The sequence below is a fragment of the Coregonus clupeaformis genome, unplaced genomic scaffold (genome assembly GCF_020615455.1).
Source record: "Coregonus clupeaformis isolate EN_2021a unplaced genomic scaffold, ASM2061545v1 scaf0071, whole genome shotgun sequence".
In the NCBI taxonomy this organism is placed as follows: Eukaryota; Metazoa; Chordata; class Actinopteri; order Salmoniformes; family Salmonidae; genus Coregonus; species Coregonus clupeaformis.
Window position 1 is genome coordinate 853,132 of NW_025533526.1, and position 25,457 is coordinate 878,588.

General features: G+C 43.5%; 1 protein-coding gene across 1 annotated transcript in view; it reads right to left on the bottom strand.

Annotated features, from left to right (window-relative positions):
- Window positions 1–25,457, bottom strand: part of LOC121586006 (activating signal cointegrator 1 complex subunit 3) — a 164,333-nt gene that overhangs the window by 110,828 nt on the left and 28,048 nt on the right. Inside the window, exons 7-9 of the mRNA XM_045213014.1 lie at window positions 13,501–13,708; window positions 12,495–12,630; window positions 11,481–11,606 (exon numbers count right to left, since the gene is read on the bottom strand). Of these exons, the coding sequence (XP_045068949.1) occupies window positions 11,481–11,606; window positions 12,495–12,630; window positions 13,501–13,708 (470 nt within the window). The remainder of the gene's footprint in view (window positions 1–11,480; window positions 11,607–12,494; window positions 12,631–13,500; window positions 13,709–25,457) is intronic.

Genomic DNA, 25,457 nt, shown 5'->3' on the forward strand with positions numbered 1-25,457 from the left:
ATTTCATAAAAAATCCCTGTCTCCAAGCCACAAACACCAGCATGGTTATACATCTTCAGCACTAAGTGAAGCACCACAAATATAGCTAACAGTTAACCACATCTAAGAGAAACTACCAACCGTAGACACCACAACTCATGTTTAAGAGAAAAAAATTGGATGAATTCTGTGTTGTGTCATTGGCCAGTGTACATGGTTTTTTAATCAACTGCCCTCAGTTTGTTTGAGTTATTTCCTGTGACTGAGTTTATGAACAGGTCTGCGATCAGTCCATCAGTGTGCACACTGGGATTATCACATGAACTCATAGAAACAAAGGCCAAACTTTGAGCGAGGAAATCAATTTGACATCACCAGGCAAGATTCCAACTCAATTAGAGTCTAAAACACACTTAATCCCCCAGGCATTCAAAAAGAGAACATACCTCAAGAACCAATCTCAGATTCCTGTTTTTCTCGCCACTGGGGTTGAAAAATCCTGGTAACTTTCCCAAAATCCCCAGGTTTTCCAAAAATCGTGGTTGGAATATTCCTGGAATCCTCCAACTGGGATTTCTGGAAACCCTCGAAATCTGGGGAAAGTTACTGGAATGTCCCAACCCTACTCCCCCACAAAGATAGACCCATGCAGGTATCAAAGGGTTCTCCCCAGAATGTCTTGACCAGGTGGTGCTGATGTGAGTGGAGGAATGGGAGAGGTCCAGAGGGGGCTGGGGGCTGGAGCTGGAGCTGAAGCATAACATTTGTGAAAGCCCTTCTCTCCCCATGTTACAGACAACTTCTGCTCCACCACACAAAGGTGCTCACTTTAAAACGTGTTTGACCAAAAATACGTTTTGGAAAATTGTTTAACCAAAATTAAATTCGAAGGGGCAATCTCAAAAATGTCCTAGATACGACTCCTTCATTCCAGCTTCATCGCCACCTATTCATCATCATGTACAACTAACTAATTCAACTACCAACCTAAAACATCACTTTACATTCTGCTACACCCCCATGCCTAACCCCTGACTGAAAACGTTGTTAGTTCCAGATGTCAAATAGAGGACCATACACATCTGTGGTCAACGTAGCAGCATGGTTAAGTTCAGTTCCTAATGAGGCCAGCTGTGTGGACCCCAACTGTAGCCCATCTCTAAAACACAGCTGGCTAACTCGTGACCGTGAACGCTCTGTTAAAGTGAGCAGGCTGGATGGAACGTGACCGCTCACCACAGACTTTGTGGGAGTATCGAACCCATCCGGGCCCAGAGCACCTGTGTGTGTGTGTGTGTGTGTGTGTGTGTGCATGTCCCAGGGCTGGTTCATACTGTGTAGTGTGTGTGTGTATGTGTATATGTCCCAGTCCGTATGGTGTAGTGAGTGCGATGGAAGCTGGCAGGCTCATTATCAGAGTGCTAGCACAGCCTACGGCCATAAGTGCCAACCAGGCTGACTGGGAATAAACTGGCAATACAGAACCAATCCACCAGCCACTCTAAACTCACTAATTGGACCCTCATAGATCCTAGTAATGATTCTACAGCTAAATCTAAATACCCACCAAGCAGTCTCTGTCCAATTGCCTCCCTGTCCTAGTTTTAACATACCTGCTCACATAAAAATGTAAACACTGACTACCTCCTGTGCAAGGGTGTGTGTGTGTGGCTACTGTATACGTGTAAGCATATATTAACTGTATGAGTTAGTGCTAAACTAATTAAATTCGGTGAATTGTTAATGAGGAGCTAAAAAGATAGTTGTTGTTTGCACTCTATCCTTTAATTACTTTTCAGTTCCATTTCATTCCATTTGAATTGACAGCTTGATCAACTTTTAATTGCTAGTTTTAGTAAACAGCTTATCAGCCTGCTCCAAACCCACACACAGAGCACTGAATGACCTGGCCAAACACACACACACACACGTACTGTGGAGTTTGAAAGAGTGAGATGCAGATGCAGCAAACAGGCCCATTAATTTCCCCACAGCACACCAGTAGAAAGAGAGTGAGATAGAGACAGAGGGAAAGGGAGAGAGAGAGGGAAAGCGAGAGGTAGAGAGAGAGAGAGAGAGTGCGAGCGAGGGAGGTGAAGGGAGAGAGGAGAGGGACCTGCTGGGTCCCCCTCCCCCAACAACCCAACCCTGCAGCCACACCCAATATACTGCACCCCAACCCCCTCAGCTATGGACCACCAAGCCCCTCAGCTATGGACCACCAACCCCCTCAGCTATGGACCACCAACCCCCACACACAGACACACACATGGACTCACACACACACAGACTCACACACGCATACATACTCACACACAGACACACACACACACACACACACAGAGTCAAACACACAGACTCTCACACACACACACACACACAGACTCTCACACACACACGCGGACTCACACACGCGGACTCACACACACACGCACACGCGGACTCACACACACACGGACACACACTCGGCCTGAGAGTGTAATGGCTCTAGATGAGATGTGTGCTGCCACTCCCCAAGGCCTCTCCATGCCTCTGTCCACCGTCTGCTCTCTTTCCACCTCCCACTCTCTCCGTCTCTCTCTCTCTCTCTCTCTCTCATCCCTATACCTGCTTTGCAAGTCTGAGCAAACACACGTGAACTGAGCAGGAAATCAAAACTGGATTAGGAAACGCAATCAGGACAGATTAATTATGGATGGCACTCCCTGCTCTGTCTCGTGTCCTCCTGCCACAGTCCAGAACACAGGACCCACGTCCCTCACACTGAAGGGTGAGGCAGAGACACCAACGAGTGGGGGGGACACTAATGGGGGAGGGTTGAACATTGAATTTGGAGATAAGACAGGAGGAGGAAGGAGGTCCTCTGTAGCTCAGCTGGTAGAGCACGGCGCTTGAAACGCCAAGGTAGTGGGTTCGATCCTCGGGACCACCCATACACAAACATTTATGCACGCATGACTAAGTCGCTTTGGATAAAAGCGTCTGCTAAATGGCATATTATTATTATTATAAGGAAGAAACCCATCTCACTTAATTTACAAGAGTCTCCGTGATAAATCCTAGAACTCTAGCGTGCTTACTCCACCCCTCCAGCTAGCCTACACTCCTCTTGGAGGTTTGAACACATGAAGGTCCAAAATCAGCATTCAGTGAGGAGAGAGACACCTAGTAAGGACCTGAGGATAGAAGAGTGAGTCCACGCACCACAAGCCCCTCTGCCCCTCCCTGTCTCTATGACAACAGAGTAGATGGATAACCCTGTCCATCAGTACACAATCATGTCAACGTCTATGAAGAAGACAGGCTAAGTGTTCACTATCCACTTAGGAGAAGAAGCTGTAGGAGAATATACAACCAGGGTTTGGCAGGAAACTATCTCCCATTCATCACTCATGTTCCTGCCCTTTAAAAAACCCACTAGGGATAGCAAAAACCATCAGCACACGCACGTACGCTCCTAAATTCTATCTCTCAATTCAGTGCTCCCCTTTGGGAATAACTATATCTCTTAACGCAAGTCAAGTCTTCTTAGAATCCTTGAAGAGGAGTGTGGTCCTGATTAGCAGTTCCTAGGAGGACAGGATGTGTCTGTTAGGTTTGCAAAGCTACCGGTAATTTGTAAAAGTTACCAGAATCTTCAGTAATTTTGGTAAATAACATAAAAGCTATGGCAATCTAATGTAACTTTGGTCAGTTATACTTGAATAACTTTTAAAAAATGTATTGATACAGTGGGGGAAAAAAGTATTTAGTCAGCCACCAATTGTGCAAGTTCTCCCACTTAAAAAGATGAGAGAGGCCTGTACTTTTCATCATAGGTACACGTCAACTATGACAGACAAATTGAGATTTTTTTTCTCCAGAAAATCACATTGTAGGATTTTTTATGAATTTATTTGCAAATTATGGTGGAAAATAAGTATTTGGTCACCTACAAACAAGCAAGATTTCTGGCTCTCACAGACCTGTAACTTCTTCTTTAAGAGGCTCCTCTGTCCTCCACTCGTTACCTGTATTAATGGCACCTGTTTGAACTTGTTATCAGTATAAAAGACACCTGTCCACAACCTCAAACAGTCACACTCCAAACTCCACTATGGCCAAGACCAAAGAGCTGTCAAAGGACACCAGAAACAAAATTGTAAACCTGCACCAGGCTGGAAAGACTGAATCTGCAATAGGTAAGCAGCTTGGTTTGAAGAAATCAACTGTGGGAGCAATTATTAGGAAATGGAAGACATACTAGACCACTGATAATCTCCCTCGATCTGGGGCTCCACGCAAGATCTCACCCTGTGGGATCAAAATGATCACAAGAACGGTGAGCAAAAATCCCAGAACCACACTTGGGGACCTAGTGAATGACATGCAGAGAGCTGGGACCAAAGTAACAAAGCCTACCATCAGTAACACACTACGCCGCCAGGGACTCAAATCCTGCAGTGCCAGACGTGTCCCCCTGCTTAAGCCAGTACATGTCCAGGCCCGTCTGAAGTTTGCTAGAGTGCATTTGGATGATCCAGAAGAGGATTGGGAGAATGTCATATGGTCAGATGAAACCAAAATATAACTTTTTGGTAAAAACTCAACTCGTCGTGTTTGGAGGACAAAGAATGCTGAGTTGCATCCAAAGAACACCATACCTACTGTGAAGCATGGGGGTGGAAACATCATGCTTTGGGGCTGTTTTTCTGCAAAGGGACCAGGACGACTGATCCGTGTAAAGGAAAGAATGAATGGGGCCATGTATCGTGAGATTTTGAGTGAAAACCTCCTTCCATCAGCAAGGGCATTGAAGATGAAACGTGGCTGGGTCTTTCAGCATGACAATGATCCCAAACACACCGCCCGGGCAACGAAGGAATGGCTTCGTAAGAAGCATCTCAAGGTCCTGGAGTGGCCTAGCAAGTCTCCAGATCTCAACCCCATAGAAAATCTTTGGAGGGAGTTGAAAGTCTGTGTTGCCCAGCGACAGCCCCAAAACATCACTGCTCTAGAGGAGATCTGCATGGAGGAATGGGCCAAAATACCAGCAACAGTATGTGAAAACCTTGTGAAGACTTACAGAAAACGTTTGACCTGTGTCATTGCCAACAAAGGGTATATAACAAAGTATTGAGAAACTTTTGTTATTGACCAAATACTTATTTTCCACCATAATTTGCAAATAAATTCATTAAAAATCCTACAATGTGATTTTCTGGATTTTTTTTTCTCATTTTGTCTGTCATAGTTGACGTGTACCTATGATGAAAATTACAGGCCTCTCTCATCTTTTTAAGTGGGAGAACTTGCACAATTGGTGGCTGACTAAATACTTTTTTCCCCCACTGTATATAGTATTAATTTGTTATATCTGTGTCCATCCTGTCCATGAGTTTCTAGTAGCTAGACCATATGGTTCATGAGAAAATAGCCTAATTAATTAAAAAAGCATCTAATCAACAATGCCACTAGATGTCGTGTGATAGATTACATAAAATCATTGAAAGATACCAAAATTCTGGTAGTTTACTGATACATTTCGAAAGTTTCCAGTAATATACCCTCCCGTTGCAACCCTAGTCCGTGTCTTCTCAAGCCTCCATGGATATTTCAGTTGATATATCAGTATCTCTTAGTGCCTGAGTATGTAGCCTATGTACTGGATGTGTAGGTAGTCATGTTTCGAGATAGTGTGGGGGGGTTGTTGTGTTGTTTTTCTGTCAGCACTAGGACGAAAGCCAACCTCTCTCCATCTCTCTCTCTCTCTGCATCGCTCTTGCTCTCTGCATCTCTCTCTCTCGCACGCACACACATATTTATTCACAGAAATTAGGAAGGCTTTTACCAGCGTGACGAGAGCAGGACGCATGGGCCCCTGATTCATTAGTTAAAAGGCCCCCTAATAAATCCCCCACTTTTAATGTTTCACAGTGCTATTAAAGGCTTGCCAGGCCGGGCAGAGACCTGTCGGCCATTACACCTTTCAATAAATGACAATCTACACTACTCTGCGTGATGGTGGGGAAAGAAAGGGAAGGGGAAAAAAGCTGACAGGCTTTCGGTTCGGCCTGCCTTGCAAAGCGCTGCTCCTAATAGCACGTAAAGACTTATTAGCCTCGGCGTTGTGTGCTTGGCGCTTAAAAAGAGTGAGGTATTTTGTTTGAGTAGCCCGGCTTAAGTTAATAAATAGAGGAGCTCCTTCTCTAGGGGCTAATTCACATCGCTCAGCTGAAGAGGCTCCATATCAATCTTGATCAGTCACACTGGGGTTTCAAACAGAACAGGAAGCAGGGAATGTAGCCTGCTGGAGCGACTGGAGAGATGGGGAGAAGCCCAGAACAAAGTAAGACAAGAAAGAAAGATAAGGCTTTTCAGAAAACGAGAAGAAAAGATAAGAATCACTTTTTTTATTTTATTATTCTCCGTCTCTTTTTGTTTTGTAAAGGTGGAACTTGTAAATTCATTTTGTGACGGCCAGGGCTACAGAATGAACAAAACGGTGAAAAGGCGCTTTATTGATTAACTCTATGTAAGACACAACCACAAACTTATCATGCCCTGGTGTACTGTAATTAATTGTTTCCTGTGAGACAAAAAGAAACAGGAAATTAGCTGCTGGGAGAGAGAGAGAGAGATCGAGAGAGAGAGATAAATCCTGTCTGTCCATCCCAACTCATTCCACTTAGAGTAGAGGAGAGCCTCTGACATTGATCACTTCCTTCATGATGAGGACTAAGGGTTCTTCCACGGCTCAGAGGGGATGCTGTTGCATGTGAGGGCTCACATCAGACCTGGGTTCCAATAGTATGCGTTTTCTTTCAAATACTACTGAATACTATCAAATACTCTTCGAGCAAAAGACTGTGCCTGCCTTGAGTGGGAAGCGCATGCGTGTATAGAACTATGTTTTGTCCCTCCATTCAGGCACTTGGGCAACCCTTCCTCTCAAATGCCTGGTCCCTTGAAGCACTTACTGTTTGGTGTGCAAGGAGGCTCTTAAAAGCCAGAGACTTGAAGATGCAGTGTGAATAGCAGAGAACCAACCCGAAGAGCAAATGTATCAGGTACTGGGGCGGGTAATAGCTAAGGCAACTGAACCCTGGGCTAGGGGTGAAGCCAGGGTTGGAGATGGGGCTGGGGTTAAGGAAGGAGACAGGCCCTGAGGTATCAATCACTAAGTGTGGGATAGGGCCGGGATGATACCAGTATGCCAATACTTTTTCCATGGCAAAAATGAAAACACTACAGCAGACCAAATTCTTTGATCCATTAAAAACGTGCTGTATGTAAAATAGTGTGCTATAGCTTGGAAAACAACATACAGTAATGACGTCTGTTTCCAACATTAGGGCTGATTTCCTAAAGAAGTTAAATCCGCTTAGTGTTTTGTGTCCTTGCCTCGATACTGGTATCGTCCCAGCCCTAGTGTGTGAGAGCTTTTTGAAAGTGATACTCTCATACCCAATCCCTTCATGAAGTACCCTCTTTGGAATAGCTGAATGGGTGTAAAAGCAAAAGAGCCAAAACTCCACTAGAGGAAGCTAGTGATTGATTGGGGATTGAGTGTGACACTGACATGTTTCCATGGAAAAAAACACTATAGATATGAACATTTACACATTTAGCATTTAAGAAAGCCTAATGAAGATAATGAGTGACAGGCAGGGAGACAAACACCTGAGCCAGCGTCACACACACCACAGAAATAACAACAACCACACATGCATGACCAATCCTTCTCTTAATCAATTTGTCTCAGCCTGCGATCACACACACATACACACAGTATGCCTGTCATCTTGAGTGACAGACAGGTTAAGTGAGGTGAACAATTCCAGGAGTAATCTTCAAATATGACAAAATATGTTCCAAGGTTAAAACATACCCAGTCATCTCAGATATGATGCCATGTTTTGGGCACATTCAGGGGAGTCACACTAGCCAGTTAATTCCACACTGAGGATTCTACCCAAAATCTATTCACGTTTGAATGTAGTGCATTTCACAACAAACTTGACAGAATAAATGCAATAGTAACGGTTTCTAAACATCCCACCATGATCCCATACAGAATGACTCCAGAAGTCTAGATGAAGAACCAGAAGAAAAGACAGTGATGTGATTGAACTGAAGCCAACTGACAACTCCTCTGCACTCCCATCTCCCAAATGGCTGGGTGGGGATTGGCTCACCTGTCTGTCAGTCCGGCCCAGTGACCCCTGCTATTGGCAGAGAGCAGATTTGTAAGCCTGTCACTCAGCCTGTCAGTCAGAGAGGAGAGGCCATTGTGGATCTAGACAGCTGGCTGAGAACTACAGCACTTCCATTAAGACAACATCACTCACTGCCCATTATGGCTCCAGACCGCTCCCAGTCGCTGGAATTTGGACACCGGGAAGTGAAACTGAGCACGCCATGGCTGGCACTCACACAGTCACACAAATACCCTTTACAGACAGACTTTACGGTATGTTGCCTGTAAAAATATATATTATTTTACCATATTCTTGCCGGGATAAGCTTTTATATCCCCGTGCACATGCCGGCAAGTTTAGGAGTGGGAGTAGCCGTGGGCCGATGTGGGTGGACGTCTATTATAATATATCCATTGAATATACACCATCACAAAATAAATCCATTATTAATTTGTTTTAGGCAGGTCCTAAGAAACATTATAAGACTAATACAATTTATTTTCAAAATAATAGAATGGCATATTTTGAGTTTATGTTACTGGTCTGTGCAGCCTACATGGCTGCAGCATGCACATGAAATCAATACTTATTTTGTTCATTAAACAGACAAGACACACGTAGGCTACCCTGATCACAGTCAATACACATTTTATAGTAGGCTAAGAATATAGGCTCAAAAAGTTCTACAGCTGTACCACTGAGAGCATCTTGACTGGCATGGCAATAGCACCACCTTCAATCGCATGGCGCTACGAGGGTGGTGCAGACAGCCCAGTACATCACTGGGACCGAGCTCCCTGCCATCCAGGACCTCTATATTAGGCGGTGTGAAAGGAAGGCCCGGAAAATCGTTAAAAGACTCCAACCACCCAAGCCATAGACTGTTCCCTCTGCTTCCGCACGGCAAGCGGTACAGGTGCATCAAGTCTTACACCAACAGGCACCTGAACAGCTTCTATCCCCACGCCATAAGACTGCTAAATACTGTAGCTAACAAAATAGCTACACAGACTATCTGAGTTGACCCTTGTATTTTATTCTTATAGTCTCTATGCACACTCACAGGGGCCTACACACTTACGCAAACTGACACTCAAACACACTCACTCCATAATTTACTTACACACATATAATATGCACATACATTTATACTGACTCCCGTACAATCATCATATACGCTGATGCTACTCTGTTTATCATTTTTCTGATGCCTAGTCACCTTACCCCTATACCTACACTAATATATATATATATACCTACACTAATTAATATATATATATATATATATATATATATATATATATACACACACATATATATATACACACAGTGGGGAGAAGAAGTATTTGATACACTGCCGATTTTGCAGGTTTTCCTACTTACAAAGCATGTAGAGGTCTGTACTTTTTATCATAGGTACACTTCAACTGTGAGAGACGGAATCTAAAACAAAAATCCAGAAAATCACATTGTATGATTTTTAAGTAATTCATTTGCATTTTATTGCATGACATAAGTATTTGATCACCTACCAACCAGTAAGAATTCGGCTCTCACAGACCTGTTAGTTTTTCTTTAAGAAGCCCTCCTGTTCTCCACTCATTACCTGTATTAACTGCACCTGTTTGAACTCATTACCTGTATAAAAGACACCTGTCCACACACTCAATCAAACAGACTCCAACCTCTCCACAATGGCCAAGACCAGAGAGCTGTGTAAGGACATCAGGGATACAATTGTAGACCTGCACAAGGCTGGGATGGGCTACAGGACAATAGGCAAGCAGCTTGGTGAGAAGGCAACAACTGTTGGCACAATTATTAGAAAATGGAAGAAGTTCAAGATGACGGTCAATCACCCTCGGTCTGGGACTCCATGCAAGATCTCACCTCGTGGGGCATCAATGATCATGAGGAAGGTGAGGGATCAGCCCAGAACTACACGGCAGGACCTGGTCAATGACCTGAAGAGAGCTGGGATCACAGTCTCAAAGAAAACCATTAGTAACACACTACGCCGTCATGGATTAAAATCCTGCAGCGCACGCAAGGTCCCCCTGCTCAAGCCAGCGCATGTCCAGGCCCGTCTGAAGTTTGCCAATGACCATCTGGATGATCCAGAGGAGGAATGGGAGAAGGTCATGTGGTCTGATGAGACAAAAATAGAGCTTTTTGGTGTAAACTCCACTCGCCGTGTTTGGAGGAAGAAGAAGGATGAGTACAATCCCAAGAACACCATCCCAACCGTGAAGCATGGAGGTGGAAACATCATTCTTTGGGGATGCTTTTCTGCAAAGGGGACAGGACGACTGCACCGTATTGAGGGGAGGATGGATGGGGCCATGTATCGCGAGATCTTGGCCAACAACCTCCTTCCCTCAGTAAGAGCATTGAAGATGGGTCTTCCAGCATGACAACGACCCGAAACACACAGCCAGGGCAACTAAGGAGTGGCTCCGTAAGAAGCATCTCAAGGTCCTGGAGTGGCCTAGCCAGTCTCCAGACCTGAACCCAATAGAAAATCTTTGGAGGGAGCTGAAAGTCCGTATTGCCCAGCGACAGCCCCGAAACCTGAAGGATCTGGAGAAGGTCTGTATGGAGGAGTGGGCCAAAATCCCTGCTGCAGTGTGTGCAAACCTGGTCAAGACCTACAGGAAACTTATGATCTCTGTAATTGCAAACAAATGATTCTGTACCAAATATTAAGGGGGGCCTGGAGGTCAGGGCCCCTGGGCATGTGTACTGCGTGCCCGGACGTTATTTGGCCATGATTACTACAAGTTGAGATAGCTGGCTAGACTTATATAGCTTATGCCTGGAACCTGCCATGGAAAGGGAAGACCAGGGCTAAATGTAACACATCAGGTGTAACAGGTAGGCCTACATTATATTCACAGTACGTGATCCTGGGTTGGCTGAGTGTCAGTGGAACATTTTTGGGGACATTCAAGTCATCAATGTGTTGCTACAACTAGCAACAAGATAGCCTAATGTTTAAACTTTAGAGTTTGTGATGCAATAGGGTAAACGCAGATGGGCAAGCCTTAGCCTATTTATTTATAGCCACTACGCTGCATCAGGTGGGCTACATCATGTGATAATGCTTATTGCTAAATAGTAGGGCCGGGACAATACCAGTATGGCAATATTTTATCCATGGCAAAAATGAAAACACGAAGTAGACAAAACTATTTGGTTATTTAAAACCTGCTGTATGTAAAAATCTGTGATGTGTAGTATGCTGTGATATGTGCTTTTGTCAGTTTACATTTTAGTTTAGTACATTATATCACCCCCAAATGTAACCATTGGGTGTCTTACCTCGTCCAGTTCAGAGATGTAGATGGGTTTCTCCTCAAAGCTGATGGGCATGGGATCACTAGGAGGAATCTCCACCTCTTCATACATCTTATTGTTCTCCCTCTTTATCCCCTCTGGTAACATCAGCTGAACACAACACAACCACATCCCAAACATTAACTACGCACCACATTACACAAAGTACATTTCCACCCCAATCGATTTATTACCAGCTGCACTACATAATATTGAACATATTACAATACACATAGTAAAACATCAACAAACACTGCCTCAACTTGAAAATAAACACATTCAAAACATTGCAAAAGTCATGTTCAGATTTGAAAATGTATCAACTTTCCAGTGAACATTATTTCCTCTCCCCCACCTGCTCCTACTGAACTGAGGACTAAAGAAAATAGTAAATAGTGTAAATAGAGAGTGAAAAAGCAGGAATGAAAAAATTGGATTTAAAGCAGTGGCTTGTGGGTGCTGGTGTGTAATAAGGGAACAGACTGCCGTGAAGGATGGTGGGTAAACAAAGAACTGGAAAGTGTGTGTGTGTGTGTGCGCACGTGTCTGTGTGTGTGTATGTGTGTGTGTGTCTGTGTATGTCTGTGTGTGTGTATGTGTCTGTGTGTGTGTGTGTGTGTGTGTGTGTGTGTGCATGCGGGTGAGTACTCTATCCCCTTCCTCCCTGTCACTATAAGTAAGAAATGTAAGTAATACAAACTAATACAAACTGTTCATTTTGCCCATGAATACAGGTGGGCAGGATTTGAAAATGTCTTATAGTCTTGTTATAGTCATTGTTTATTTGGATAGAACATGATGGTCTAGCGGTCAAGCGTATAGGGTGTAGATTTGGTATTGGGCAGTACAGGGCTTTGTCCCAAACGGCACCCTATTCCCTCATCCCTACATAGTGCACTACTTTTGACCAGAGCCCTATGGAGCCTGCTCAAAGGTAGTGCATTATAAGGAGTAGGGTGTAATTTGTGACGCACCTCTGATCATCCCCACGTACTGTACCTTGGCTCCCCCTACAAAGGCGGAGGTCTTGGTGGCCTCGGCGTAGCAGTCATAGACGTTGGGGTATCGGATGCGTTCGTACACCCTCTCTCTGCTCAGCACTGGAGACCGCCGTGCTGTCAGCAGGGCCTGCTCTCTGGAGAAACAGAACCAGGACCACACACACAACCATTCATCAACCACAACACAGCCATAATACAACCATGATCAGACACAACCATTCATCAACCCACAACACAGCCATAATACAACCATGATCAGACACAACCATTCATCAACCACAACACAGCCATAATACAACCATGATCAGACACCACCATTAATCAACCACAACACAGCCATAATACAACCATGATCTGACACAACCATTAATCAACAACAACACAACCATAATACAACCGTGACACAACAATAACTAAACCGGGACCAAACACAACACTATATACATAAAACCCATTTAAAAACATATGTATTTCAACACAAAACACACATCCACATGAACAGCAGAACAGCCATAGTTACACCTGCTTAATGTGTGGTTGGTTGTGATTGGGGATGGATACTAGAGTTGAGAGCTGTTAGACAGGAGAGGTGTGGAGATGTGAGGTGCTGCAGTAATAATATTCTCTGCTAACGTAACGCGGCTTACCTCTCTGCTAATCTCTTCCCTCACACTCTGCCGGATTTGGACCGGCTAAGTTTTTAATTAAACAGATCGCTGCGCTGCTTTTTTATCCGCTGAAATTAAACTTTCAGAAAAAATGTGACCAGGAGCGGTGTTTTTTTATTTTTTACCTGCAGCCGAGCAGCGATGAAAAATGCAGAAGGGTGTTTCCATTTGGAAAGAAGAGATCACAGGGGGAGATATAGAAAAAGAAATAGAGCAGAGAGAGAAGGGAAAATGGAAGAGAGAGAGGGAAAAAGAGAGGCAGATAGAAAGAGATGGGAAGAGAGAGAAGAGCTAGAGAGCGAGCGAGCGAGCGAGAGACGGAGTGTGGTGGTTCACCTCTGAGCTCTCATCTCCTTGGGGTCAAAGTAGAGGTCGGAGGAGGATTCGGTGTCGTCCCAGCGTCTCTCCCCCCTCTTCCTCTCCCTCTTCTCCTCCCTCCGGTGGATCTTCATCATTTCTTTCTCCTTCCCTGACTGGATGGACACCTGACAGCCGTACGTGGGCTTGCTGCTCCCCTCTCCTCCACTTCCTTTACGACTACCATCTAAACACAAGAATAATACACAGAGACATCAATAAAAGGTTATAAACCGACAGGTCGCAAAGAAACAGTTGGGTCATCATTGATACATTCAATGTTTCTTTGAGCTAGGTTGCTATGTTGTCTTGTGTAATTGAGCGCTTATAATATGGTAACTAAGCATGGAATAGCATGTAATACACACTTTGCCACCACCTATACTATAGCGCCTATACTATAGCGCCTATACTATAGCGCCTATACTATAGCGCCTATACTATAGCGCCTATACTATAGCGCCTATACTATACCGCCTATACTATAGCGCCTATACTATAGCGCCTATACTATAGCGCCTATATTATACCGCCTATACTATACCGCCTATACTATAGCGCCTATACTATAGCGCCTATACTATACCGCCTATACTATAGCGCCTATACTATAGCGCCTATACTATAGCGCCTATACTATACCGCCTATACTATAGCGCCTATACTATAGCGCCTATACTATAGCGCCTATACTATACCGCCTATACTATACCGCCTATACTATACCGCCTATACTATAGCGCCTATACTATACCGCCTATACTATAGCGCCTATACTATAGCGCCTATACTATACCGCCTATACTATACCGCCTATACTATAGCGCCTATACTATACCGCCTATACTATACCGCCTATACTATACCGCCTATACTATACCGCCTATACTATAGCGCCTATACTATACCGCCTATACTATAGCGCCTATACTATAGCGCCTATACTATAGCGCCTATACTATAGCGCCTATACTATAGCGCCTATACTATACCGCCTATACTATACCGCCTATACTATAGCGCCTATACTATAGCGCCTATACTATAGCGCCTATACTATACCGCCTATACTATAGCGCCTATACTATAGCGCCTATATTATACCGCCTATACTATACCGCCTATACTATAGCGCCTATACTATAGCGCCTATACTATACCGCCTATACTATACCGCCTATACTATAGCGCCTATACTATAGCGCCTATACTATAGCGCCTATACTATAGCGCCTATACTATAGCGCCTATACTATACCGCCTATACTATACCGCCTATACTATAGCGCCTATACTATACCGCCTATACTATACCGCCTATACTATAGCGCCTATACTATACCGCTATACTATAGCGCCTATATTATACCGCCTATACTATAGCGCCTATACTATACCGCCTATACTATACCGCCTATACTATAGCGCCTATACTATACCGCCTATATTATACCGCCTATACTATGTGGCTGTGTGTGTTTTTCCAGACTGTAACAACCATATCTGTTCAGATTCTGGTAGCCACCAGGTGGAAAGGACGATTTCTAACCCCAGGACCTCAGTATTCATTAATATTGTAACGTGTGTGTATGTGTGTGTGTGTGTGTGTGTGTGAGAGAGAGTGTGTGTGTCCTTTACTTAACCCTGCATGGATTAGGGCCCACATGAGACCCCCAGCTTGTTGTTGAGCAGGGAGAAAGAGCATCACAGGAGCAAAATAAACCCTAACAGCATACAAGTACAAGTGACGTGAGTAAAATCCATAACTACTTCAACAGAGGACTTAAAAGTGCAGAGTGGCCTAGACCCTTATCTTTCTAATGTGTGTGTGTGTGTCCTTTACCTCACCCTGCATGAGTTAGGGCCCACATGAGACCCCCAGCTTGTTGTTGAGTAGGGAGAAAGCATCACAGGAGAAAAATAAAACCTAACAGCATACAAGTACAAGTGACATGAGTAAAATCCATAACTACTTCAACAGTGTGTGTGTGTGTGTGTGCGTGTACTAGGGTTATCCAGAGAATCTACCAAATTACTTCGAGAAAATTGCAAGAAATTGCCAGTATCCCGGTATTCCTGTTCAAACCAGAAGTGCTATTTTAAAGCATATAATACCAGAGAAAAAAAACAGACATGATTATACCACTGTAAATTGAGAAATATACACATGAATCTAACGTTTTAATCAACTCAAAGTTCTCTCAAAGTCACCACACTTTCATTGATGTAGCCTAGTTTTAAAGGACAATTTTACCCAGGTAACCAAGCAGTTTGTTGTTTTAGGTAATCCATAGTAGATGTTTCAAAGTAGTTTCAAAAAAATGTCGGCGTCTAGATATCTAGCTTTGAATGTCCTGATCAGTCCTGATGTTCCCAATTGCCCATTTGAGTAAATTCGTACAACTCCCAAAATTCCCCTCTAACTGGATTGAGTTGGCGGTGTGTGGGTTGAACTTGGTTCAACACATAGGTGTCAAAAGTGCTTCAAATATAAGACAGTTGAGATTATTTCGCATAAAATAATAATGTTCCTTGAGTTGTCAGAGTTTAGTGTGACGAAAAGTAGCTAACAGCCATGCTCTGTGCTCTCTCATGTCTTGCCATTGAGCAGAGCAGCCCAAGCGGAGCTGTTGCTATATTCAGAGACATCCAGATCCGCCATGAGCAGAGATCATGCACAGCGAGCACGGAGCGAGTGACAGACAGAGAGGAGCAGCTAATGGAATTAATAACAGAGGAAGATATTTCTAATTTCGGGTTTTGGGCAAAAGCAATCGGGCCTGGGTAGGGTAGGGCCTGAACGTCGCAGGCATGGGTAGGGCTCGGGCACGGCCCTAGTAAACATCAAAGCAAATCATTTGAATTACACGTCCACCGATGGTTGAACAGCCCGAGAGAGTCAGCTAGCATGTGCTGCTTTCTGGAAATCACTGGCAAAGAAGATCAGGGTGGAAGTGCAAAGTCTCGCATGGTGACGTAATTTGACTCTTTGACAGACGGGGTGTTTCGATATCTATGATGCAACAGTACGCTAAATAATGATTTTTTATGATATCTCGAGACCGTATGCATGGTGGACTGACTAGAAATACACATGAAAATGGATTTAGTGTAAAATTCCCCACAATGAGCACTTTTGGCCGATTGGTCAAATATTATGAGGTCACGTGTAGCATGCACATATAGAATGCAATTACATTTATAGAAGCCATGCAGCCCAAGGAATGTTTTCTGTTGGGGACTTTATGAGTAAATATGGTAGGCTGCTAGCGTTGTGATGACTGGTTTAATGTAGGAACGAAGCCAGAGAGTTGATACGTCGCACGTGCATATTTTGTATTTTTGCATCTCAGCTTATTTACCCTTCACTTTCTCGGCATATACTCTCACCAGTTGTGATAGGTTGAGGGATTCTTGGGGAGAGTAGGCTATGGAATTTTTTTGTGTGCTGATCTGTATATCCTGTAGGCCTACTTGCTGTTTGCAATGGAATGGTAGGAGAACACAGCACGCAGCGCTTTGTATTTATGGTGACTTTGTGTAAGTAAATAGGCCTACGGTAGGCTACAACAGCACGTACATGCAGATAACAGAGCAGAGAAGGCCGCAGAGAAGCCAGATTTAAACATTGCATATAATTTAACAGTTCCATTTCACTTCACGCTGTTCATAGAAATAATATAATATAATGTAGCGGTTTCTCGCCATTATTTATCCCTGGAAATGAGAACAGGGAGAGCGTGGCAGAGCAAGGGTTAAAGCCCCCAGAGACCACCTCCCTGACTGAGTCACAACAGTTCAATAGAAGACAGAATTGCTCTTGAAAACAGATGAGATCTGATGATTGTCCTGAGGCCTCGGCTGATTGTCTGAATGATCTTATCTTTATCTCCTCTAACGGCTCTACCTGCTGCACCTCACCCTCCCTCCCCCTCCTCCTCTCGCCCCATTACTTCACTCCCCCTCCTCCCTCTCTTCACTCCAACATTCCCTCATTCTTGATGCACCTATTCCACTAGCCTAACCTATACCTCCCTTCACTATCCCTCCCTCTCTCATCAACTCCTGCTACGTCTCTCAGATCGAACAGTAATTGCCACCAGAACTCATGCAATTTTTTATTTATTTTCAAGGTACGACTAGGGCTGGCATAATTTCTGTATAACCGCATAACCGACAGTTGAGTCCATGTAATGACCGAAGCGGACTCAACCACCACCTTCAGGTTCGTTCCACACACAAAAGTACTATTATTATTACTATTATTGTTATTATTAATATATACACTACCAGTCAAAGGTTTGGACACACTTACTCATTCAAGGGTTTATCTTTATTTTTAAATTTGTAGAACAATAGTAAAGACATCAAAACCATGAAATAACACATATGGAATCATGTAGTAACCAAAAAAGTGTTAAATCAAAATATATTTTATATTTGAGATTCTCAAATAGCCACCCTTTGCCTTCATGACAGCTTTGCACACTCTTGGCATTCTCTCAACCGGCTTCACCTGGAATGCTTTTCTAACAGTCTTGAAGGAGTTCCCACATATGCTGAGCACTTGTTGGCTGCTTTTCCTTCACTCTGCCATCCGACTCATCCCAAACCATTTCAATTGGGATGAGGTCGGGGGATTGTGGAGGCCAGGTTATCTGATGCAGCACTCCATCACTCCCCTTCTTGGTAAAATAGCCCTTACACAGCCTGGAGGTGTGTTGGGTCATTGTCCTGTTGAAAAACAAATGATAGTCCCACTAAGCCCAAACCAGATGGGATGGCGTATCACTGCAGAATGCTGTGGTAGCCATGCTGGTTAAGTGTGCCTTGAATTCTAGCCACCCATTGCCTTAACAACGTGATTAAACTTTGCTGCTCCTTGCTGAAACAAGCAAATTAGTCTTCAGTTGCCTAGGCAACGCCCCCCACAATGCAGCAGCAGCAGCAGCAGACACAGAAAATAGAATGAATAGAACATGCTTGGAACCTCTAAACCTGGCAATTTGACTGGTAAACTCATGGGTAGCCTACACTCGCAATAGTCCAAGACGATATTCACGTAATAATTAGGAATTTCCCTCACCCATGCCCACAAATTGGGGAAAATAAATATTATTTCCCATTGACCCCCATGAAAAAGAGACAACTTCGTTGTCAATGCCAAAAAGCTGCTGTGTTGTTCAATGCACATGTAATCAAGTCAGAAATCCCAACCTACGGTTCACAATGCTCCCACGTAGGGAAATAGAGCCTGTGAGAAGAGCCCTGTGGCTTCAGGCTATTTGGTGTGGGATAGTAGGAAATGTAGGGACCCGGTGTCCAAGTAATAATAATATGCCAAGTAAGCTACACGTAGCTATGCGTGTGGAACACATTTCATCACAGGTAAGACATTTAACTTGTTTAGTATAGTCTGTTTAACTCCACTCACTACATGTAGCTGTATATTCTGTTTGTTTGTATTGTTGGTCTTGGCTAGCTTAATGTTCCTGTCGGTAGCTAGCTAACACTCACTCAGGTGGCTGCTAGCACCGTCATGAAAAGGGGAATTCGGGAAGCCCTACAATATTACGATTTTCTAAGTAGTGAGAACGCTCGGGAGCAGGCAATGTTGAAAAGTAATCTTTAGACGTGGTACTTTTTGTAAATGTACACTGAACAAATGCAACATGTAAAGTGTTGGTCCCATGTTTCATGAGTTGAAATAAAAGATCCCAGAAATGTTCCATGCGCACAAAAAATGTATTTCTCTTAAATGTTGTGTACAAATTTGTTTACATCCCTGTTAGTGAGCATTTCCCCTTTGCCAACATAATCCATCCACCTGACAGGTGTGGCATATCAAGAAGCTGATTAAACGTCATGATCATTACATAGGTACACCTTGTGATGGGGACAATAAAAGGCCACTCTAAAATGTGCAGTTCTGTTCCCTTTGCAGAAAAGCATCCCCAAAGAATGATGTTTCCACCTCCATTCTTCACAGTTGGGATGGTGTTCTTGGGGTTGTACTCATCCTTCTTTTTCCTCCAAACACAGCGAGTGGAGTTTAGACCAAAAAGCTCTATTTTTGTCTCATCAGACCACATGACCTTCTCCCATTCCTCCTCTGGATCATCCAGATGGTCATTGGCAAACTTTAGACAGGCCTGGACATGCGCTGGCTTGAGCAGGGGGACCTTGCGTGCGCTGCAGGATTTTAATCCATGACGGCGTAGTGTGTTACTAATGGTTTTCTTTGAGACTGTGGTCCCAGATCTCTTCAGGTCATTGACCAGGTCCTGCCATGTAGTTCTGGGCTGATCCCTCACCTTCCTCATGATCATTGATGCCCCACGAGGTGAGATCTTGCATGGAGCCCCAGACCGAGAGTGATTGACCGTCATCTTGAACTTCTTCCATTTTCGAATAATTGCGCCAACAGTTGTTGCCTTCTCACCAAGCTGCTTGCCTATTGTCCTGTAGCCCATCCCAGCCTTGTGCAGGTCTACAATTTTATCCCTGATGTCCTTACACAGCTCTCTGGTCTTGGCCATTGTGGAGAGGTTGGAGTCTGTTTGATTGAGTGTGTGGACAGGTGTCTTTTATACAGGTAACGAGTTCAAACAGGTGCAGTTAATACAGGTAATGAGTGGAGAACAGAAGGGGTTCTTAAAGAAAAACTAACAGGTCTGTGAGAGCCGGAATTCTTACTGGTTGGTAGGTGATCAAATACTTATGTCATGCAATAAAATGCAAATTAATTACTTAAAAATCATACAATGTGATTTTCTGGATTTTTGTTTTAGATTCCGTCTCTCAACCGTCTCTCACAGTTGAAGTGTACCTATGATAAAAATTACAGACCTCTACATGCTTTGTAAGTAGGAAAACCTGCAAAATCGGCAGTGTATCAAATACTTGTTCTCCCCACTGTATATGTGACCAACAGATTCATATCTGTATTCCCAGTCATGTGAAATCCATAGATTAGGGCCTAATGATTTCCTTATATGAACTGTAACTCTTTGAAATTGTTGCGTTGATATTTTTTTCAGTCTAGTTTTGTAACTGACTAAATTTTGTTTGAAAAACATGACGTTTTTACTGTGAGCCAAATGGGGTAACAGGTTGTTTTCCCCACAGGTGGGCAGGACCGTGACGTTCTATCTATTTAATAACGACTGGGACTATGGCTACCTTCTATTGTGATGCAATAATGTCCATGGTAAGGTAGAATTGCATTCAAATTATGTGAACTGATGTGGCTTATGCAATGCAATGTATTTTTTGTAATGTCAGTTGAGTTGAATCAACAAATCACAGCACACATTTGAGCACATATTTTACTTTCTGCTTATGGGTACACTCACAATGGCAGCCATTCCACCCAATATGCCATCATTGACTTGAATGGGGATGCCCGTTCTATGAATTCTATTTCAATTCCAGCACATGCAGTGAGGACTGGAGGAGAGGAGAAAATGTGCTTCACATTTTTTTATATATTATGATGACGATGGTAATTTTGCTGGCCAATTACCATTACCTAAAATTCCATGACCGTCACAGCCCTAGGTATTACCATTTTCCTCAAACATAGCCTACACAGAAACAGACATACAAAGTAATTTACATGCACACAAGAGGCGCTACTTTCACTGGGGACATGACCCCCCCGCCCACAACACACATTTTAAAATGGTATTTTAGGACCGTGGATACCACAGAGCATGTGGACAGGCTGTGTGAAGGAAAAGCTTCTGAAAGGCTGGCTTAATAGGATCAGCACGGTGCTGCGGTCTGCAGCTGCTGTCTCTCTGTGTTGAGCTTTTTCTCAGAGTTGTAAAAGCAAGCAGAGCAGAAACTGGCTACTCTTTATTTGACTGATGTAGCTGGCAAGGTAACTGCTGTTTGACTTATCAGGAAAACAAGTGCTGAGCTGGTAGTGTAACTGACATGTAACGTTAGTTCATGTTTCATCCCCTCTCGACTGAAGTTCTGTCTGAAGAGAATGAACTAGCTAGCTAATAGCTACCACAGCCAGTTCAGCTCTAGCAATCTGTAAGGTAGCAGTATCTAACAGCTGTTGTGTGTATGGACATTTTTTGTAGCCTTTTTGTACCGTTTCAACAGAAGTAAATTAACTTGGCTAGTTTTCTCTAGTTGATGTACCATTACAGCTAGCCAAAAGTTGGCTAACGTTAGCTAGCTAGCTCACTAACGTTAGCTATTAATTTTGTCTCAATCACACTAGACCGGAATCAAACGATAAAACCAGTGGCCAAATGATTGAAGACCGATATGTTCAAATTTTTTGTGTGAACTACTTTTCACACAACTTTTCACACTGACACGGTAAAAACAGCTCTACATGCTACACTGTCATGGTGCACAGTCAGTACACAACACTATGCTCATCATGTCTTAGCAGGATCAGATGTTGACAGGTGTCCCAGCAGGGTCAGACAGCCAGGGAAGACCAGTCTACGGAGCTCAGGTGAATTTTGCAGTATATTATAAGAATCAGTGAATGGATAGAAAGTTCCATCTTGAGTTGATGGTTAGGCTACAATCTGGGATCTGGGAGTAATGGTCATTTCAATTATTGAACTACAGATTCTATTCTTGGAAAATATAATGTATAAATGCACACCAAGGTAATTTTGTGTCATGCCTTATCTGAGCAGGATCAGATGATGACAGGGGTCTCAGCAGGGTCAGGCAACCAGGGAAGACCAGGGTTTGTCAGGCAGTCTGACAAACTTTTAAAGTTGATTTCCAACCTGTATGAAGGGTTGATAGAGGCTTTTCCCGAAGACACAAAACATGTCAAACAAAAATGTTAGGAAAACCTGGGAGAAACTATTGATAATGATGGATACAGATATGTTTGAATGACCAGTCATATTCATAGAATCTCAGACATTAATTACATCCATAGAACACATTCAGAAATGTAATTCCTCTGCTGGAGGTGTAAAACACAAAAGGGGACATATTTGCATATGTTATGATCTTATGAAGGCTAGCTGGATTCTGGCAAAGAGTATGTTATTTTACCTCAGCATGTCTACAGTTTCTCCCTTCTCCCGGTTTTTGTTTGCTTGTAAATGTTGATACTGGAGACTTATCAGAAGAAACTGTCTAACCTAGCATTTATAGCAGCTAAGAAATGCATTGCCATTAATTGGCAGGTTGGTTTTCCCCCCGCAATGTCACAATGGATGGCAGAAATGTCATGTTATGTATCACTAGATTTGATTTATTACAAGATTAAGGGTATACTGTGCAACTTTGATAAATTCTAGCTTTATATGGAATACTGTATGACAAAAGGGGTCTGTATTGAAAACATGCACACGAGACACCTGTCTTATTTGTGCCCGTCTCAGTGGACTAATCCACTGAGGAGGCTGCGAGGATGCCACGGACCAAGAATATGGGTATTGTGGCTCAGATGCACAAGGCAAGTCTCTCTCCAGAATGCACTCTCTCCCGCCATTTTGTGGTTATTCATTGTTTCATAACTTCATTGTGTGCATTGTTTTCTGTGTCTATCAATTCCCCATTATATATATCACCAGTAGTAGACTACATTTAGCATTAATTCCCATAATTTCTAATCTGCAATGTTTATTTGGTTACGGTAATACATTCAATATATTATTTTACAGTCATTTACCGTTCTCATTGTGGGAGTGGACATGTGTTTTGCAGAACTCACAACCTATGCTACACTTGTGAGAAACAGGTTTTAGTTTATTTCATTCCATTTACGAGTTTTGTCAATTTATTCATTGTCTTTTGTTTGAAACGCTCCTGTCAATGTTGAGTAAGGACGCGCACCTGATTACGCATATAGAGGTAGGACTAGTCTACCTGGCCTGCGTGCAAATGAAGGCCTATAAAATGTGCCCATTTGGGGATTTCTGATTGTCTTAATTCACCACCACTAATGGAGATGTGGAGCTTTTCAAAGAAATGTTTCTTCACCTCAAACAGCAAGTAAACAAAGTCTGTTTTTAGAATCAATTGAGAAGGACAATAGTTCCTCAAAGTATTTGAACAATATTTCCTTGGCATGAAAGGGAAAAATGTAATGCTTTGATCCAGTGGAAACGTCAAAAAATACCTAATTACTTCTTATCCCTTGCACAAATAGCCTACTGCTGTGTCTGTCCCAAACAGAAAAATACACGTTAAAACATTTCGACCAATCGATTGGTCAAAAGAAAAAAAGACTACTCTTGGTCGACCAAGATTAATTTTATTTAGGGACAGCCCTAGCAGAAATGCAGGAAATGAGCTTTAGCTACACCGCGAAACCCGGCTTTTTTTTGTTATGCACAGAGAGGCAGGTTTAATTGGCAGCTCTACTTTACGACAGGGCATGCCTCCAATCACCCCCTAACCCGTCCTTCTTTACGGTCTGCTGGGAAAGACAACACCACACCACCGCCATCCAAATCACTGACACCACACATAGGGCTTATTGTAAGCTAGGGCCAATATGGAGACTGAGGTCAGTGAAGATCAAAGTGTTCTGAAACAACACACTCCTGGCTGGTGAACCAACAGGCTGTGGATGGATGAGAGGAGGCCTGCCTGGGAAACCTCTGCTCCATGGGAGAGCAGCAGGGCTTCTGCCTGGCAGGAGGAGTCCAGTCCCAGACACTACTGTGCAGAGGAGGCTGGTGGGAGGAGCTATATGAGGACGGACTCATTGTAATGGCTGGAATGGAATAAATGAAACTAAGTCAAACGTAATTTCCATATGTTTTATATCGTTCCATTAATTCCATTTCAGCCATTAGAATGAGCCTGTCCTCCATTAGCTCCTACCACCAGCCTCCTCTGCAGGTGTGTATTCAGGTAGGTCAAATGTTCCCAAAGCTACAGGTAGAAACGTTAAAAAACAGTGGGGAAAAAAAGTATTTAGTCAGCCACCAATTGTGCAATTGTGCAAGTATTTGGTCATCTACCAACAAGCAATATTTCTGGCTCTCACAGACCTGTAACTTCTTCTTTAAGAGGTTCCTCTGTCCTCCACTCGTTACCTGTATTAATGGCACCTGTTTGAACTTGTTATCAGTATAAAAGACACCTGTCCACAACCTCAAACAGTCACACTCCAAACTCCACTATGGCCAAGACCAAAGAGCTGTCAAAGGACATCAGAAACAAAATTGTAGACCTGCACCAAGCTGGGAAGACTGAATCTGCAATAGGTAAGCAGCTTGGTTTGAAGAAATCAACTGTGGGAGCAATTATTAGGAAATGGAAGACATACAAGACCACTGATAATCTCCCTCGATCTATGGCTCCACACAAGATCTCACCACGTGGGGTCAAAATGATCACAAGAACGGTGAGCAAAAATCCCAGAACCACACGGGGGGACCTAGTGAATGACCTGCAGAGAGCTGGGACCAAAGTAACAAAGCCTACCATCAGTAACACACTACGCCGCCAGGGACTCAAATCCTGCAGTGCGAGACGTATCCCCCTGCTTAAGCCAGTACATGTCCAGGCCCGTCTGAAGTTTGCTAGAGTGCATTTGGATGATCCAGAAGAGGATTGGGAGAATGTCATATGGTCAGATGAAACCAAAATAGAACTTTTTGGTCAAAACTCAACTCGTCGTGTTTGGAGGACAAAGAATGCTGAGTTGCATCCAAAGAACACCATACCTACTGTGAAGCATGGGGGTGGAAACATCATTCTTTGGGGCTGTTTTTCTGCAAAGGGACCAGGACGACTGATCCGTGTAAAGGAAAGAATGAATGGGGCCATGTATCGTGAGATTTGGAGTGAAAACCTCCTTCCATCAGCAAGGGCATTGAAGATGAAACGTGGCTGGGTCTTTCAGCATGACAATGATCCCAAACACAAACGAAGGAGTGGCTTCTTAAGAAGCATTTCAAGGTCCTGGAGTGGCCTAGCCAGTCTCC